The sequence below is a fragment of the Trichomycterus rosablanca genome, chromosome 23 (genome assembly GCF_030014385.1).
Source record: "Trichomycterus rosablanca isolate fTriRos1 chromosome 23, fTriRos1.hap1, whole genome shotgun sequence".
In the NCBI taxonomy this organism is placed as follows: domain Eukaryota; kingdom Metazoa; phylum Chordata; class Actinopteri; order Siluriformes; family Trichomycteridae; genus Trichomycterus; species Trichomycterus rosablanca.
Window position 1 is genome coordinate 5,754,564 of NC_086010.1, and position 19,050 is coordinate 5,773,613.

General features: G+C 39.0%; 1 protein-coding gene across 1 annotated transcript in view; it reads right to left on the reverse strand.

Annotated features, from left to right (window-relative positions):
• arhgap33 (Rho GTPase activating protein 33) overlaps positions 1–19,050 on the reverse strand; it is a 38,549-nt gene that overhangs the window by 6,706 nt on the left and 12,793 nt on the right. The window contains exons 2-17 of the mRNA XM_062985646.1: positions 13,403–13,494; positions 12,106–12,190; positions 11,112–11,198; positions 10,164–10,301; positions 9,762–9,854; positions 9,263–9,385; positions 8,558–8,635; positions 8,212–8,290; positions 8,067–8,132; positions 6,040–6,189; positions 5,852–5,954; positions 4,784–4,928; positions 4,415–4,497; positions 4,219–4,326; positions 3,439–3,584; positions 111–267 (exon numbers count right to left, since the gene is read on the reverse strand). Of these exons, the coding sequence (XP_062841716.1) occupies positions 111–267; positions 3,439–3,584; positions 4,219–4,326; positions 4,415–4,497; positions 4,784–4,928; positions 5,852–5,954; positions 6,040–6,189; positions 8,067–8,132; positions 8,212–8,290; positions 8,558–8,635; positions 9,263–9,385; positions 9,762–9,854; positions 10,164–10,301; positions 11,112–11,198; positions 12,106–12,190; positions 13,403–13,494 (1,733 nt within the window). The remainder of the gene's footprint in view (positions 1–110; positions 268–3,438; positions 3,585–4,218; positions 4,327–4,414; positions 4,498–4,783; positions 4,929–5,851; positions 5,955–6,039; positions 6,190–8,066; positions 8,133–8,211; positions 8,291–8,557; positions 8,636–9,262; positions 9,386–9,761; positions 9,855–10,163; positions 10,302–11,111; positions 11,199–12,105; positions 12,191–13,402; positions 13,495–19,050) is intronic.

Genomic DNA, 19,050 nt, shown 5'->3' on the forward strand with positions numbered 1-19,050 from the left:
TTTTAAGCTAATAAGGGTTATCACTGGATGACTTCTTACAAGATGAGTGTCACTATGAAAATTAGTTAAATGTATTTTTTTTATAACTTTAACTGTATTACACATTATACCTCTGAGCAGGATGTTCCAGCACAGTGTGAAAGCGGCCCTGGAGGGGGTGAGAAGGTCCCTGCAGGAGCAGAGGAGCCTGGGAGCGAGCCTGGGCCTCCTCCAGAGACAGCAGTCTGGTGGACACAAAGGATTTAGGCCTGGTCAGGGACTCCCGAGCTGAAAAAAAAAAATCCAAGAGTAGAAAAAAAAAAATCAGACTCTGCGAAGATGACTTGAGAGAAGAAAAGCAAGACGAAGATGAAAACAATTTGCAGGTAGCGAGAAGGAACTGGCCATAGATGAGACTGATTCAAGAAGACAGGAAATGTTAGGAAGCCTAGAACAGAAGGAATAACCCAGCTGGCGTTTAAGTTCAAGTCAATGTATGTACATTTGTAAGGAATGACCATCATTTCAATGATTTCTGCACCAAACCATGAGCTTGTTTAACATCCCAATCCAAAAGCATTTGGGGAAAATACTTAAAAAAGACTAAATATTTAACTTTATAGGTAAAAACAAATTCATATTTTTGTGATTTTCTCCACTCAGTCACAGGGGAGAAAATGTTGCAGAAATCAGAAATAAATTGTTCCTTATAAAAGTAAACTTCTGACCTTAATAATATAATAATCTTGAGCAAAGTGAGCAGACACACAAACCAGGATTATCAAACAGATTCAAAGTAATGAACACAGCAAAGTCACAGAAAAACACCCTGGCACAAAGTCGCCACTGAGGAAATTCTGCTTAACACAAAAACTGAAAGAATGGCACTCAGGTGGTGCAGTGCCACTGGCCTGATGTACAGACAAAACTGGCTGTGTTTGAGGTAAGGAAAGACCGAATTAAAAACAAATCTACTTCTGATTTCGGCTTTGACAAAAGTGGTGGAGGAATACAGAGAGCATAGCGTGCTATCCGAACATGTTACAGCTCTCTGTAGGCATCCGCCACTGTCTGGTAAAAAGAAGCGGCTGGTTAGCTGCGCACATCTCAAAAGAAGCATATGATGGCCTGCGACTCTCCCTGGAGTGCATACGCTGGAGGTTGTGAGTACAATAGAAAACTGGACATTTGCAAGCACATAAAACACAAATAAAACCATGATAAACGTATTACCTTTCACTTTCTTAAAACTTAACACTAAACTGTAAAGAAACTTACAGACGCAAAAACTGAAAAGCATGTAGCATTAAAGCAATCTGATGTGAATTTTTTTAGCAATTATACCTTATTAAACAAAGCGGACACAAAGCACAAATTCAGCTGAAGTAATAATGTGTTACCTTTCTCCTTCGTCTTAGACAGCGACACTGACCACTGAACCACACTGTCTTACTGTTTTCTGTAATACAACTAAACATGTTTCTCAAAACTCTCCTTAGCAGGCACCATCAACACAAGTCAAATTGTACCAGCAAAGTTCTTCAGGACAGTAAGCAAACAGATAAAACCAGGTCAGCCAACCTGGACGTGAAGCCTTGCTTATCAACACAATGAAGACGACAAGCACAAAGCAACAGACAACATCAGAATAAAGAAATTTAGCTTGCTACAATAGAGGCAACTGAAAAGCAAAAGGCCTTAAAAGAACAATAATAACCAATAATGCAAACATCAGCTGAGCAAACGCACAAGACACAAATGCAAAGAGCTTTACCTCCGTGTCTCAAAGACCAATCTGTAACACTGAGCTCCACTTTTCCTTAAACTTAACAATAAACTTAATAATAAAAGCTTCGCTGAATTACGTTCAAAGCCAACAAGCAAAATATAGATAAACATTTAAAACTGGATTTCAAAACAGGCATTTATTTTTTCCCATTAATAAAATACAACAGAAAAATCATTTACAAATAAAAATGTCTGGCTTTCATCTGCCACAAACCCTAGCAAATTCATATCCTTTATATAAAAACTAGGTATAACAAATAGAATACAAAAACATTACAGCATGAACTCTCGCAAAAAGACAAACAGAGAATTCTGGGTATTTAAAACATGTTTACAGTCAACATGCCCAAGCTATAGTGAGTTTTATATAACAGAGAAGCGGCGCAGTTCCGATTCATTGTATGCTGGGGTGGGAACAGTGATCCTTCCCCTCGCCTCTTTCAGACTAACCAGCCTCTGTCTCGGGGGTCTGGGCGGGATCTTGCGCACCACGCCTCCTGTCATTATAGAGACACACAGACTGAAACTTTCTGTTTCACCATGAACTACCACAAAAGCCACTTCAGCTTTACTAAAATGAACTACTCTGTAACTGAAAATAAGTCAGCAGGAGGAACTCTATTAGTCGTAGGTGTGCATGATTTAAACGATTTATTAAAAAACAAGCCTTAAAGACACATGTTCCATGGCAAAGTGCAGAGAGTTTTAAATTTATGAGTGTGACTGTACGTTAATGGATCCTGAGTAAGTAATAAGCCATGGTAGGACACGCTGCTATAGTATAAAATGATATTAGCTTATGATTTGACAACACACTAACCACATACACTGAATATTATCAAAAGATATTAGTGATCAACTACTTACCTCCAAAAAAAGAAATAAATTAAGAGACAGTTATATGGTGTTTTTTTTAGATACTGCGTTGTCTCACAGCAGCCACAATAATGTATTGCTGACTACATATCCCAAACTCCTTTGTGATGCTTAGTTCATCCTTTACAAAATGGCTAATATTTGTATGCACAATAAGCAAACCAGACACACAATACACATATTAAAGGAAATATAAATAAAGTATCTTCTCTGAGGTGTTCAAGTGGCACAGAAGTAAAGGCTTCAAATCTCAGTGGTGCTATCAGCCTGGTATGTGACTACACCGACGTGATTATCTACGAGGGGTGAGCACCATTATTGATTTAGGATGCTGCTTTAGTCAAGCAGCTTGCCAGACTCAGAGTTTATAGTTCTGGATTGCCAATTAGTTGTGAAGAAACTCGCCACAGTACAGATGCAAAAACTGAAAACACAAATTGGCTAAGATTTATCTTGTTTGAATCATTAGTATGGTGAGGAGTCAAATCCACCTAACAAACCCCCACTACCAGACCAGTCCCGAAGATAGCATATCACCGCGGCAGAAATAAGAGAGCCCTTTTCTACATCAACTGTGTTCGTGTGAATGCCTGGCCAGGTTACCAACTCCACAGAGATTCCAACTCGAGTTCGAACACTCCACAGTGATGTGCAAGTGCGTTTGATTGCAATTGTTGCACTACTTGAGCGCCCCGTTTGTGGCTCTTTAATGGTACACAAACTGCTTATGTATCCAACCCCAAATAAAATGCTTTGAATTATTAAAAATTATGGGTTTATGTGGTTGAAATTTACCTGAACCGAAACGTCCCACTGATGTGAAAGAATCACTGAACAGCACCTCCACATTGGTAAGCAGAAACTCTACCACCACAGACTGGATGCGAACCTCCTTAAATGGGTCAGCACCACTGAGTCCAGCTGCCTCGATCTCTTTAGACCTGGAGCACAGAACAGCAAATCTCAGAATTACCAATTTAGTAGATTTTTTTTTGGTCATTATTACATCATGGATTAACAGTTTTCAACAAAAATCATTTTTCCTCGTCTATACAACTGGGATGTGAAAAGTTAAACATTTATTTAGACAGATGATCATAAAATGAAAATCAAATGTCAGACACTAAACCATCTCTTGGATGGTCAACTGCATTTGGGAAAAGAAACCAAGCCCCGGATAAAAAATCATCTTTTAATTTAAGACAGGAAAAACCAAATAGTCATATTCTACCCAAACACTATGGTTTGTTTGTTTATTAGGATTTTAACGTCATGTTTTACACTGGTTACATTCATGACAGGAACGATAGTTACTCATCACACAAGGTTCATCAGTTCACAAGACTATATCAAACACAGTCATGGACAATTTAGTATCTCCAATTCACCTTACTTGCATGTATTTGGACTGTGGGAGGAAACCGGAGCACCCGGAGGAAACCCACGCGGACACGGGGAGAACATGCAAACTCCACACAGAAAGAACCCGGACCTCTCCACCTGGGGATCGAACCCAGGACCTTCTTGCTGCCACCCTCAAACACTATGGTAATGCTGAAAGAGTGTAATGATTACCTGAGCAGGTTTGGGGCCCAGACGATGGCCAGGTTTTTAATGTGCATGTTTGTTTCTTCTCTGTGTGTAGCTAGACATGCCAGGTGTCTCATAAGATACTCCAGAGTCCTTCCAGAAACACAGTGAAGAAGAAAAGTGAAGTAAGGCTCGGTTAATTTAAAGTGATCCTCTGTGAACTACAGGATAAAGAGTTTACCTGTAATGAGGAGGGGGAAGCTGCTGGATAACATCGTGTACTTTAACCATCCGCTCATCGTCAGTCATCTCTCCCATACAATCCTGCAAAAGCAGTCACACAGAGTGGCTAATCAAAAGCTTAACATTTACAAATCAGCATTAACATCTCAAGTGTATGTAAGCTCAATGCTAAATTAAAGTTTAATAATGATTTTTTTTAAATGATTAAATTGGTGGTGTTGTTTTTCCTGTATTATCATTTAACTTTGTGTCACGGCCCCCAAAATCCATGTTAATGATGATAACTACAGCTTGTGACCAGCAGTGCCCATTTAAATTGGGCTAGCTTGACTTCTAAACTCTTTTGTCTGAGCATTCGTGCACTCACAGCAAACTTGTCGTAGAGTTGGTAGGTGAGGAGAGGATTGGGCAGCTCTCTGAAGTAAAGTTTGCACAAAGAGCCCACACAGTGAATGTCTTGCATGTACACATCTTTAGTCAGGTCTGGAACATTCTCGCTGTCAAACTCGTGCCTAAAGATAAAAGTACAATGAAATTACATATACACACATATATTTTCTATTTTTTAAAATAGTAAAAGCTAGGTGCTGTAAGCCTCATGCAGAGTCAAATTTAATCAAATCAAAAAAGAGCACAGAGTGGTAGAGTGGACTGACCTATTTAACAAAGTAGGTGACCCAAAACATGCACAGATATAAATACTGTGAGTAACAATGACATTAACTTCACTTTCATTCACACAGCATAAAGATTAGATGTACAGGGGTGTAAGAAAATCCCATCTTTCTGATCACACAATGATTTCAGATCATTAAACAAAATTATATTACACTGAAATACGTTTTACATTCTTTTAGCAGCAACGACTTTAGCCCATTTTTCAGAATCAGACACAATCCTAAGTAAACAGAACTAGGCCTCAGAAACCAAAATAGGAACCAAAACAGAAATTAAAACTTTAATTCTGCTTAATAAGAGCTATTTAGCTGTGGACTTCCGTGTTGCAGATCCCTGTTTTGCTGCATAACCCAACACCATGCAGCTTTCAGCTACTAAAAACCTTACATTCAAGACAAGAACTTTCTAATAAAGGGCAGAATTTACTGTTGCTGTTATTAAGATAGAAAAATAACTATATTTTGTATAATGTTTTCTACATTTCTATAATAAAAGACAGTAGTAACCTGAAGGGGAAGAGCTTTAGCCCTTGAACAAGGCCCTTAACCCTCTCAGCTACAGGGGCGCTGTTCAACGTTATTAAAGTTATCAAAAGATCAAAAGTGCCAAAACTTTACATAAAACTATTTATACACATTAAATATCAAAACGTTATAATCAAAAATTGCAGAAATATAATAAAGCTCATTATTATTGTGCATGTGAACATAATTTAGGTTTTGCTGAATTGTTAAGTGCTCAGAGATGCCAAACAGACCTGAGTTTTTGGATGTTGGAGGAAATCCCAGAATGCCTGTAGATGCCGTCTACGATGCCATGTTGCTCAATAAATTCGGAGCAGCTTGTTAGGACCTGGGGAACTAAAATATTATAGAAAATTGATTTTATTGCATTTATAAAGAGTCCGAGCAACTTTACACATTTGAAACCTTTACATCGTAATACCATCTTGGCCAGAGTTGAGAAGATGCTCTCCCAAGTCGCAGCCGAAGACCCGCTCCTTCAGGATGCCACTCTGCTTCAGCTTTTGCTTGCTGGGTCTAGACTTCATGAAGGTTCGCAGGAAGCCCATCAGCTTGCCGTGCTTCTTAGACACTGCCACAAGGGGGTGGAAGAGAATTAATAATTGGCAGCAATGGTTGTAATTTATTTTAGTTCCATAGCAGAATGTAATGACGAGCGGATGACCTGTGAAGAAAACATGACAACTGACCATTCCTAATGCACCTTTAGCTCAGTCTCATAATCACTGATTGACATGAAATCTGGATAAGCTTGTAAAAGTGAATGCTCTATTAGAAGCAAGATAAACTTCACAAAATCAAAAATTCTGTGATTTGTTAGAAGAGGGACAAGTCATGTATGGCTGACAGGCTGCTGGTCCACCAAACTCATTAATGCCAGAGGACATAAATATGATACTGTCCAACAGAGAGGCTACTGTGGCTCAAATTGCAGATACATTTAATGCTGGTGATAAAGTAAATGTGTCACAACACAGTGACTAATCCCTTTTGTGTATGGGGCCCTTCTAACTCCTTCGCAACAACAGAAGTTTGACAGGTCTGGAAAATCCTGTACAGGGCAGAGCATGTGTGCATCATTTATCCGCAGAAGAGATAGCACAGCAACACACTGTAGGACAATTTACCTCACAACATACAACAGTTGAAGGATCTGATGGTAATGTACTGGTACCAGACACCACAGAACTCATGAGTCCATTTCCCGGCTGGTCAGAGTGGTTTTGACAGCATATTAGATGGGTGGTTAAATAGATTGAAAGGGATGGGTAAATGGCTAGAAAACTGACCACAAAGACATTTTTATGACTGTAAATACAAAGTGTTAAGCAATTTTATTATTTATCCACACTACATGGCCAAAATTATGTGGTGATCCCTACTAATTATTAAGTTTAGGGGTTTCAGTCAGTCTCAGCATGACTGTGTCATAAAGTCATAGTTTAATGTGAAAAAACTTTAGTGGGAAAACATTGTTGGGATAAATTGGTTAATTTGTAAACCAGGCCTTCTTGTCTAACATGGGTACAAATTTTCAAGACACAATCCAAAACCTTTTTAAAATGAGGGATGTCCTTTTGAATGGGATGTTCTAACAAGCTCAAGGTCAGTAGTACACCTATTTTTGGCCATATACTTTTGTGTTTTTTGAGCAAAATAAATTCCTGGTATGTATCGATCAAATAAGTTAATTAGGAATTAAGGTGGACATTAAAACATCAGCAGCAAAAAACAACTGTTTGTCATAACCTAGAGACAGAAAGACAGCTTCTCATTTATACAGCAATGCTTAAGTTGTACCAAGAAAAACCAGTCACAACAACTTAGGCAACTGATTTATACTGAATAGCTCTTTTGCACAGCAGTGTAAATACCAGGTTACCAGTTAATTCAGTATTTGACTCTGCATTTTACCCAGGTTAACATAAAGAGACTTTAGATAGCTGCTTGTTCCACCACACAATCCATTTAGCTCTCTATACAATCTTTTCGCTGTATAAATGGCTTTAATTCTGGTTACGCGCTCTGTTGAGGTTTAAGGACATAACACATTGTTAGAATAAGTTGAAGAAATGACTTGTGTTGGACAAAACAGAGAAAAGGTGTTAAAATTTCAGGTAAAAGGTGTTACCAGCAAATCTTAGGAACCAAGGCTGAAGAACTGAGAGAGAAAGTTACAGAGAAGAAAAGTTTGGGGAAAAAAAAGGTACAAAAGCAGCATACAGATTCAACAAAATTTCTAAAATTGAGGTTAATAAATTTTAAATAAACAACGATTGCATACACTACATGGCCAATAGTAGCACAACTTTGGCTCCTCAACGACCAAACTTAGTCAAGGAACTAGATGGGAAACAAACTAGAACTATGGGTCATCAGATTTTCCGAACACAAGAGACAAAACTGTAAAGAAACGTTATATATATATTTTTGTCTCATTTATCTTACCTGATGTGGGAGAAGGTGGCCCAGGTGCACTGGGAACTCCAGGCCTTGAGCTGACTGAATCACACTCTACAATAGTAATAAGAGTCATTATAAAGTAACAATGGCAAATATATAGTGTGAGTGTAAAATAATGAGCCGTACATACCCATCTTAGCAGAAGAAGTGCTGACAGACTGAGGCACCTCATTAATCAGCTTTACACACTCGCTAGGAAAAAAGCCAACCTTTAGGGTTAAAGAAAGGAGACGAATCAAGGCCTGATCTTACTGGCAGTTGCTTTAAACTGTTTCAGTGAATGTTACTTATATTACTTTTATTGAATATTACTCCATTTGAAAATGCTAACAATGTCAATGATGAACCCGACAGGAATCAGTCAGCATGATTTAGATTGTGTAATGCTAATGTTAATGCTACTAGCTTTCACAACTTGGAAGTCTTGGAAGTGTGGATGAAGCAGAAGGATAAAGTTTAAATGCTGAGACTAGTACCTGAAAGCCATGCTTTCCTCTCCACCAGGTGGTTTCATCTTTGGGTGGCATATCAATCACAGACAAAATATCACCGACCTTCAGAAAGTGAGACAAAATATAGATCGTTTAGGTGATAAACCAAACATTATCCAGTCATAATAGCTGTAAGTCAAATAAAAGCACACACTCTGCTACACATCTCGTCCGGTCTGCTACTGGACAACAAACAAACGCTCTGAACAAACGCTTATTTTACATTTGTTTTACCACCTCTTTATCCTAAACAGGGCCAGGATGGGTCTGGTCTCCCCAGAATTGCTTGAAGCAATGCACTAACACCCCCCACAGCTGACAGCACCTCTGGGGATTTAAACCCAGGATCCCAGCCATAGTGGTGTAGTGTTATTTACCAATGCGCCACTCTATGTAGACTCTACGTAGAGCTTTTTCAATTATTTAATTGCAGTTATTTTGTCCATGTAAAAGCACTGAGGCAGAGAGTGAATGCTGTAGAGAAAGAGCTCAAAATGTGCCAGGTGACCCTGTTCGCTGGCCCAGAAAAAGCTACTTTATATGGAGCAAAGACTGAAGAGGGAGGACAGGAATAAAACTGATGAAGATGGTGATACAGGAGGAGGAGCATGTGCTAAAGCAAGGTGTGCAGAATTAGACCAAGGGTTAACAGACTTTAAGGGAATTTTTTATCATGTGCTTCACGCTTACCTCAATGGAGATCTCATCACTGGCTTGGGCCGTGTAGCGCTTGACGACGTGTGCTGCAGCGATTGCTGGGACATTTAAAGATGCCTCCTCCTTCAGCAGAAACCGATTGCCATGATTGTCAATCTGCGACACACATACAGCACTTAAGAAGCTGAAGACACTGGCCATGTTAGTAGATGGTAACCTGGTTACCGTACTGGTAATAGTCATTATGTAATTTATATATACAGGCTTCACACAACATTGTAGCAGGTGGCACTTCTGCAAAGCATAAAATAAATTCTTCCACCCCTAATTTATATCTAGATTTCATCCTTTATGTGCACGTCTGCTGCTTGCATGACATTTACCAGCTAGCACATGCCCCCTCCAACACACTGCCCTTTCCATATTATTAGTGTGATGAGTTAGTGTATCATTAGAATTCAACTGAATGCCACCTGCATTTTCATTTTTATGTACAGTTAATTTAGGTATGAAATAGCTGGTTAAGTCTCACCTCCATCCAGGTAAGCACAGGTCCACAGTTTAGTTTACTGTCTACGATCATGGAGAGACGACTCAGGTACTCGGAGAGCATCGGGGTAAACAGCTGAGACCGATAAAAAGACAGAAAGTATGAACAGAATTGTGGGGTACAGAGAATAGCGCAAGAACTAATTAGCATGTAGAAACAAGAAGTGTAAAAAAGAAACGAGGATCCAAATAAAATGGATGTGTGCGCCAATCCATCAAAAAGCTTTGGCCATTCTGAATCTCAGCGGTGATGGGTTAGCGTATTAGACAGCTGTGCCACCTATGCGCCTGACCTCTATTCTGCACAGCTGAAGAGTTAACTGTTAGAAGAGTTAACACACAAGAGAGAAGCGAGAAACAAATGGGGCCATCTGAGGCCACTCACCTCCACTCTTTCTCCGATCTCACTGAGCGATGGCAGGGGCAGGAGCTGAGAGTACCGACGGTCATAGATGCACTGATGCAGGTGAGCATCCAGGGTGCAGAATTCCTCATAAGTGCGCCGAACCATCCACATCTTACCCTACATATTGAGAGGAGGACAGGGAGAGTGGGGGAAAGTGGGCAAAGTAAAAGAGTACAAAAAATGAACAGGGATGGGGAGCAGAATAAACCATACATTACACAGCCAAAAGTATGTGGTCAACATCTACAATCTGCTCATCGGGGAAAGCTTTTCACATTATTTGGAGTGTGTCTGTGGGAACTTTGCCTATTTAGTCAAAAGCAATTCAGCAGTTGCAAGGCCAGGCATGAATGTTGGACAACATTACTTACTGAGGTTAAGGTCACAGGTCTGTGCAGGCCACTAGAGTAAATACTCAGCAAACTCTTTAAGCCTGTTTTATAGGTGTTGCTTTGAACACAGGGACACAGTCATGCTCATCCATGTTGAACTGTTTTAAAAGGATATTCAGTACATTAAGCAATCACAAAATATGTATGTGGTGCTTCTGGTCACTGGGTTTTTTCAATGTTATCATTGACGGTAATTGAATGATTGCATTTTTAGAGAGTGCAAGTGGTGCAGCAGTCTAACACACTAGAACACCACTGAAACTCAAAGAACCACTAACAACAACTGACTGTGTTTGAGGGAGGAAAGATCAGATGGGGTCTCTTTTTGTTGCAGATGCGTTCCCTGGGAATGGTCTGTTTGCCTGCACAAGTGAGGGGAGGAGATCACATTAAGTTATATTCGGGAAAGGATGGGGGGGTCTAGACAAAAAAATTGCAAATCCTTATATGTTCACCTTCAGCAAAGTAAATGCATGTATACAGACAGAGCTTTGTTTATTAATAATCTCTGGCTAATGAGGCTGTGCCCACTTACCTGGCAGGAGACCTGCACAAGGAAGACCAGGTCTTTGGCACTGCCCAAGCTCCAATTAGCATCGCTCTGATCACTAGCAAACTGAAGCTAATGAAGAAAACACACACAAATACACTGAAGTACACACAATTAAAACAAATAATAAATACAATGATTTAGAAAATGCCTGATTTCTACTTATATTAGTTTCTGTTTCTGTCAAATGACAATTAGAGGAAATTTGGAAGGTCCCTGCGAACAATAACATACAATCCGTTTCACATCCTTTTGAACCTCATCAGCTTCCTCTTACTTACATACCCATCCAAATTTCCTAAATAATTCTTTTAAATTTTACTCTATGACCTGGCGAGTTGTCCGAGTTCGCCTGATGAATCGAACCCACCGCAACTTAACTGGGACAAAGCGATGGTAAAACAGACAAGAAATGAATCATAAATAATGTCTCTTAGTCGTCTGTAATATGAACCAAAAACATAGCGCCAAGGGTATGTGGACTCTCAGGTCAGCAGTTCAGCCACATTCAGTGCTAACAAGTGTCTATATATTTAATCAAATAACTGATATGCTTCCAACTTAATGCCAATAGTTTGGGGAAGGTCCTTACTTATGGTAAGTACATTTTTGTAAATGTTCACCTTTAAAACTTGGCTTGTTCGTGTGAGCTTCAGATGTTTTGAATGTGTTGGAGATTAAAGTCTTCTGGTGTTGGGGCACGTTTTAGAAAGTCCCAAAAAGTTTTAAAAGGTAAACGGATTAGTTCAGGAATCAGTCTAGTTTATAACAGTGTATGTGCTTTGTTTGCACTTGTTGGTGTAAGTGATTACCCCAATTAATTAACTACTCAGACAGGAATACCCTGCTGCGACTCAGACTGGAATACCCTGCTGCGACTCAGACTGGAATACCCTGGACGGCGCCAATACATCACAGATATTGTATTATATAAAACACAACATTTGTTTGTAACTCATCAAACCATAGTGAAACCTACCTCAATGGAACCGAAGTCGACATTGTCATAGTGAAAGTGTGCACAGTCAACAAGCTTTGGGAAGTGGCCTTTACCGACAGACAGCCTAGAGAGAGACCCAAAAAATACCACAACAAACACCACAAACCAGTTTAAAAGATACAGAGTTACATGAAGCCTCAGCAGTTCTAAAATATTTTATTTTTTTTTATAAAATGATGATTCTATTAATTACTGTTACAAGAAGGTCAAGATGTTATATTTGGGATCAGTCATGTAGTGCAATATTACATAATGTTATGTTAGTCGTACGACATAGCCTTAATCTGCTTTTATAAAATGAGACTGATGTAGTGACTACTTTGGATCAATTAACATACAGATCCAGTAATCACATTATAAAATCACTGTAAATCTTTGGTTTGGTGGTCAGACAAAAAAAACCCTAAATTATGTAATTAGTTTTCACTTTCCAGTTCCTAAGTAAGCTAAAGCCACCAACAGCCCTGCACACATTTTTAAAATGAAAGCACTGATAATGTGTACAATTTGTGCCATTTGAAAATGTGCAAGAATTAAATTTAGGCTGGAAGGGGCATTTCAGTACTAACAAGAGTACTGGACATAGCATAGTCATCTGCATTGTGAGGTTATTTGCATCTTGCTATCAGTTGTTTTGTAAAAGGAAATGAAACTGCAATGCTTCCTGTTTTAGATTTCAGCAGAACTTATGACGAGGAGACCTATCTGGATGTAGATCCTGTATATATGCCCTAATAAGGGGGTATTTACATTTTCCACACAGGGACAGTAGGTGTTTAACTAAATCCTAATAGACAAACACAATTTGCCTAAACTACTACTAAAGTTTATTACTCTGTGCTAGAATCTCTGAAGCTCTGGACTAAGCTCAGGTGTATGTTGTAAAGGTGCCCTGCCCTACAAAGTGCCACACAAAGTCTTAGTCTGCTCTCCTGCAGAAAAGAAACATTCATGAAAACAATTACAATTTGAAGAGTGATTTGCACAGATAACATCATGAGCACATTGTGCACTGCAAATAAACATGCAAAAAATACTGGCACAGTTTTTATGCTGGATACCCTTCCTGAAGCAACCCTCCTTATTTTTTATCTGGGCTTGCGACCAGTACACAGACCACACAGACAAGTGTACCTCCCATGTCTAGGCTGTTCAGCCACCCCTTTCCTTCCTTCAATTTAAACGTCATTGCACACCAACACCAAGTGGTATCCTGGCTGAAAAGCATGGTTGACAGTTAGAGATGTGAAGTGTTAAGTGACAGTTAGTTCCTCACCTCTTGCTCATCTTCCCCTTCAAATTGGCAGTGGTGCCAATCGAGTGGGTGGCAGACTCCCCTGAACTGTCCAGGTTATCTGTGCTCTGTGCCTGAAGAGAGAAAAAGATAAAGATAAACGAGAGAGTGATACAGAGAGAGATCAGAAGAGCTTATCTGTCCTTGCTTGGCTTCATGCTGCATGTGTTTGTAAAGAATCCGTTGAATACGATCACACAAACATGAACTTCCTCTATTAACGCAGCATTGTCAATAAACTTCTGCTAAACCAGATGAACTACAACTCCCATGCTGTCAGCAGCACTCTTAAATGGAATTGCTCTCCTGGGAAATGTGAGCTATTTTATTTCCTCTATTTCAATGCTAACACAGATTTGGGCATTTGCTATTAGATCAGGTTAAGAAAGGTGCTAACATGGGATTAAGCAGCTTGTGGGACCTTAGACTGAAGAGGACAGTTGTTAAAAGTGCCAGCTCATTTCAGCTTTATAGATGTTAGGAGTGTGCAGTTGTGTGATGGATTACATACATAAGCAATATACTGTACTATACAGCCAAAAGTATGTGGACATCCAACCATAAGCTGGTTGACCATTTAACAATGGGAATATAGATTTGGGTCTTAATTTACTTATTTACTTATTTATTAATTAGGATTTTACCGTCATGTTTTATACACTTTGGTTACATTCATGACAGGACAGATAATTACTGGTTACACAAGATTCCTCAGTTCAAGTCTTTAATGTCAAACACAGTCATGGACAATTAACCAGACTGCACATCTTTGGACTGTGGGAGGAAAGCTGAGCTCCCAGAGGAAACCCACGCAGACATGGGGAGAACATGCAAACTCCACAAAGAAAGGACCGGGACCGCTCTACCTGGGAATCAAACCCTTCTTGCTGTGAGGCGACAATGCCACCCACAGAGCCACCATGTCGATTTGGGTCTATAAAAATCTTGGAAATCTATGATTATTCAGTCAAATAGCATTTGTAAGGTTAGACAAGAAGAACTGCCTGACAAATGATGCTTTAATTTATCCTAAAAGTGTTTAACTGGATTGAGTTTAAAGCTCTGTGCAGGCCACTTCGGCTTCTCTATAGCAACTCTACAAACCAGGTCTTCATGAACCTCATGTTAACTGCACAAATATACAGTCATGCTAAAACAGGAAGCTGCCTTCCTTAAACTTCAAAAAGAAAGCTAGCATATTATTTTTCAATAACTGACTGTATACTCCTGTTAGCAACTCAATTATGAAGGGGGGTGTCCACATAGTTTTGACATAGTCTTGTTTCAAGTGTGTGCTTATGTTTTTGGTCGGTATTGTTCCTCTCTTTTAGCTTGTACATATAAAGTTAAAAAGTGGTTTTTGTGGGGCATGTGGCCACCCACACTGACATGCATGGTTAACATAGTCACTTTGCTACAGAAACATCATTGCAAGGTGAATGAAGATCATAAAACATTTCACCAAAATTGCTGCTTTAAAGAGAAAGTTAATATCTAGACCTAAAGCCAAAGCAATCTAAAATCATTGAACAATCTTTAAAGGCCAAGTAAGACTTTAATAGTCTGATTAAAACAGTCATGCTCAGTTTGACACTGGAACATACAGCATAGTTTCAGCTTTAGCGTGACAAACTCAAACATGGCTTGCTGAGTTTGCACAGCCCACAAGTGAGTATAAGGGCTATTTTTAATTAAGGAAATACAGCAGCGAAATAGCAAAGAGCGGATTTATAAAGCATGATTATTCACGTTGGGTTTGGTAACTGTGGTGAAGACAAACGTTTTGAGATGTATTATACAAGCTCTGTTTTGCCTCAGGATACCAGTATCTCTTTGCAGTTTGACTTGATTTGTCTGCAACATGGTCCAATCACTGGACTTATATTACAGGAAGAAGGCTTAATCAGCTCAAGCAACATAAAGATCTCACGATAAGAAAAGCCAGATCTCAAGAGAAGCCAATTTGATTTGTAATCTGCTTGGAAGAATGGAAAACAAACAAAAAATACCCTATACTTACCGGAATGGCCAACTGCATTGCGCTGGGTAAAGAGAAACCTTTAAAAATGGTTAACAGTAAGTATGTATTTCATTCGAAAATGGACACTTAGCCACATTGCAGTTTAGCCACAACAAGCCAGACAGCCATTCCAATAAGTTTTGTACAGTTTGATCATTAAAAAAAACGGGACATTAACAATTTTCCAAAGCTAAACACAACAGTTCCGGTCACTCCAGCTTGTGGTTTAAAGTCAGAAATCAGTACACTCCACTAGTACCAGTACTAGTCAAGACCCAAGAGCAAACAGTTAATAAATACAATAGGGCCTTCCCAAAACTGAAAAAGTTGTCCATTATGATAGCCCTTGAGTCCTTGAATGCTGTAATTAAGGCAAAACAAGAAAGAACCCAAATACTAACCATGTTTTGAAATTAATGTAAATTTTTAGGGGCAAAATGTAACTTTTCACTCAAACTATTATGCTATATATATTTTTAAAAACATCATATTTCGCATTGCATTCTGCCTGGAGGACAACTTACTATTATTATATATGTAGAATCCAGTTATTAATGCAATGGAAACAATTAAATACTTTCCTATTTCCCTGCAACAACAGCTGAAGTAAGAGCACCTACAACAGACACTGGATATCAACTCTGTATGCGCTGGGCAGCAGTCCAGAATCTATAAAATGCTGCAGACACGCAGTTCCATTTGTCAGAGTGAATTGATGGGTTTGGAAGAGCTAATGAAAATCATATGGTGATTCAGGAGATACTAAGATACAGATTCCCAATTAGTATGTATTCATTTTGCCTTTATGGTTTCAACAAATGAACTAAGGTCATACACAAAGAAGCAGCACCAAACTGGCTGTTAAACATCTGACTTCTGCCTCATGTTAAAAACATTTGGCTGTCTTTATACTTTATTTAATTTTAAAAAATGGGCAACGTAGTAAACACAGCACTCTGTACAGACTGCAGTCTTCTCACAAATGCTCTTTTTTTTTACTAAATGGGCACAAATTCCCAGGCACTTCCAAATCTTGTTGAAAGCCTTCTGAGAAATGAGGAGGCTGTTATAGCTGCAAAATATGGAACAATAATATTGCAATGGTTCTCAAATAAGGTGTCTAACAAAAACATGTTCAGGTCCACATACTTTTGGCCATATAGTGTAACATTGCAATAGGCAATTTAAGCCATAACTATGGATCAGACTAAATACAAATTCCATAAAACCAGTCATTGTAAACTGCATGCCAGGCCTCAGTGTGGGCAGACTTCAAAGTTCTGGTGTATCCTTTAGCTCAGGTGGTAACCCCATACCCGTTCTTTTTGGTTAGCTCAGGTTTCTCTGTAAGGCACTGTGGGACTGTGAGCTATCGGGACATGCCTTTTCCAGACAGCTGCATTACATATTGTTCTAGGAATCAAACAACTGCAAAACAAAACCAGCATTCCAGACAAGGGTTTTTATAAAATGCTTTATCTGATTTTTTAAAAGTGTTTGATATAAATAACAGGATTCATTTATCCAACGGTTTTTTTTTAAATTAAGTTTTAGTCTTTTAAAAAAAAGTCATTTAAATTGAATAAATATTTCATCACGATGGGAGCTCGGGTGGCACAGAAGTAAATTACGCTGGCCCAAAACTTCTGGAATTCAGTTCAAATCCCCAAGGGTGCTATCAGCCAATTGGGCGCCTACATAGAGACATGTTGGGCTATATCAGCTGGCCCTTCCCAACCAGCTGATAGCACTGCTGGGGATTTCAATGGAGCTGAGTGGTAGTCAGTCAATTTACCACTGTACCACTCGAGCAATTCTTGTGACATATTCGTCATTTAAATATCATCATTGCTCAGCCATTCCTATAATTTGTATTTGTACACTAGTTTGCTTTTAAATAATTAAACTGACATCTTAAGTTTTTGTTTTAATATAAAACATTCAATATTTGACACAATAAACAATATAGCCAAAAGTATGTGGATTCCCCTCCTAGATATTATGTTATGGTGTATATTCTTTTAACTTCATTTACTATATGTTATGAATGATCTGTTAGCAGGTCAATTTGATGCTTTAATCCAATTTAAAAATCCAACTTGATCAAGAAAAAGAGGAAAATCTAAGAAACATAAGCAACAGATGGCTTTGTAAAAGTGACCTGTCACTGTTCGGTCATGTCATGTGAAGACTTCTATAGCTACATTTAACAATCAACATTAATACAAGTAGCTCACAGCAAGCCAACATTGTCAGTTAATAGTAAAAAAAAATAATGATGCTTTTACTTTTAAAACTTGGCGGTTCAGTTCACTGCAATACTGCTCACATTCAGCTATATACATTGATACTAAAGCAGTTCTAAACTTCTAAAAAAGCCAATTTAATACACTAAAGCAGTACAAACACATAAAACAACTCTTTTCAGTCACAGCATGTTCGGTACCTTGAGCATTCCCCTCTTCCTGAACATCCTGAAGTCTGAGGACGGTCAGATGAGCAGTGGCCATGATCGCTGAACTGTACCCCTCCTGTCTTTCTTACGCATCTCTGCTATAGTTATTCCAGTAAGGATTACGTCACGGATCAACATTGTTCATTTTCTGTATTATGGCCCACATCTTACCTTACTGAAGCCTACGCATACACTAACTCCTGTGTGTCCTTCTTGCCAGTAACTTAAACAAACCTGTTTTTTTTTTTCTATAAAGCCCTGGTTTCCATCTCCTGCACACTGTCACTCTGTCTTATACCAATGTATGCCAAGCTACCTGTTGAATATTTGATGTGTTGAAGTACGATCTGAACTGGGGTCAACGTCACTCTTCAGGCTCCTCGGTTGCTCAAGTCACAATAAGGTTGAGTCTCTGGCTTTTTCCCTACTCATGAATCTATTACTTGTCTTTAAATAGGGCAGTTTTAGTCTGTGTTTGCATTTATTTTATCAAATAAACAAGTTTTGAATAAACATGTTTTGAGGCAAATAGTTTAAATTGTGGTTTTACCGGTTTTAAAGCTGGAGAGGTAAATGTGTTTAGCAGCCAGTGTGCTTACTTTAAATATGGTCCACTATTTGCTGTGGAATTGTGAGCTTGTGTTTCCCCGGTGTTTCCCAACTGAACAGAACCCGCCACAACCCTGACCAGGATAAATCGGTTGATGACGATGAAATGAAACTCTCTCAACACATAATATCTGCATACAATAACTCGGGACTAAACTATACAGTCAGAACCACAGTACATTCTTTAAACATCTGACAATGCATTGCAGGGGCACAAGCAAAGCACACAAATGTACGTTCACATACATAAATGCACATACTTCGACAAACATGCACATGACAATTACCAGCCACTTCAGTACACCTATCTTGAACGTACATCTTTGCCATTTTAAAAACTACACTTACCATATAGGTGGACTTTGTGGGTATACAACTAACTATCTGTTGTCTGCTCCCTTTTACACCCTGTACCCCTCCCTCCAATGAAAAGGGACCCATAGGACCCCATCAATGGAAAGGGACGCCACAGGACCAACATCTAACTAATATCTGGGGTCATATTGGGGTTCCTTTCAATTGATGGATGAGGTACAATGGAGTGAC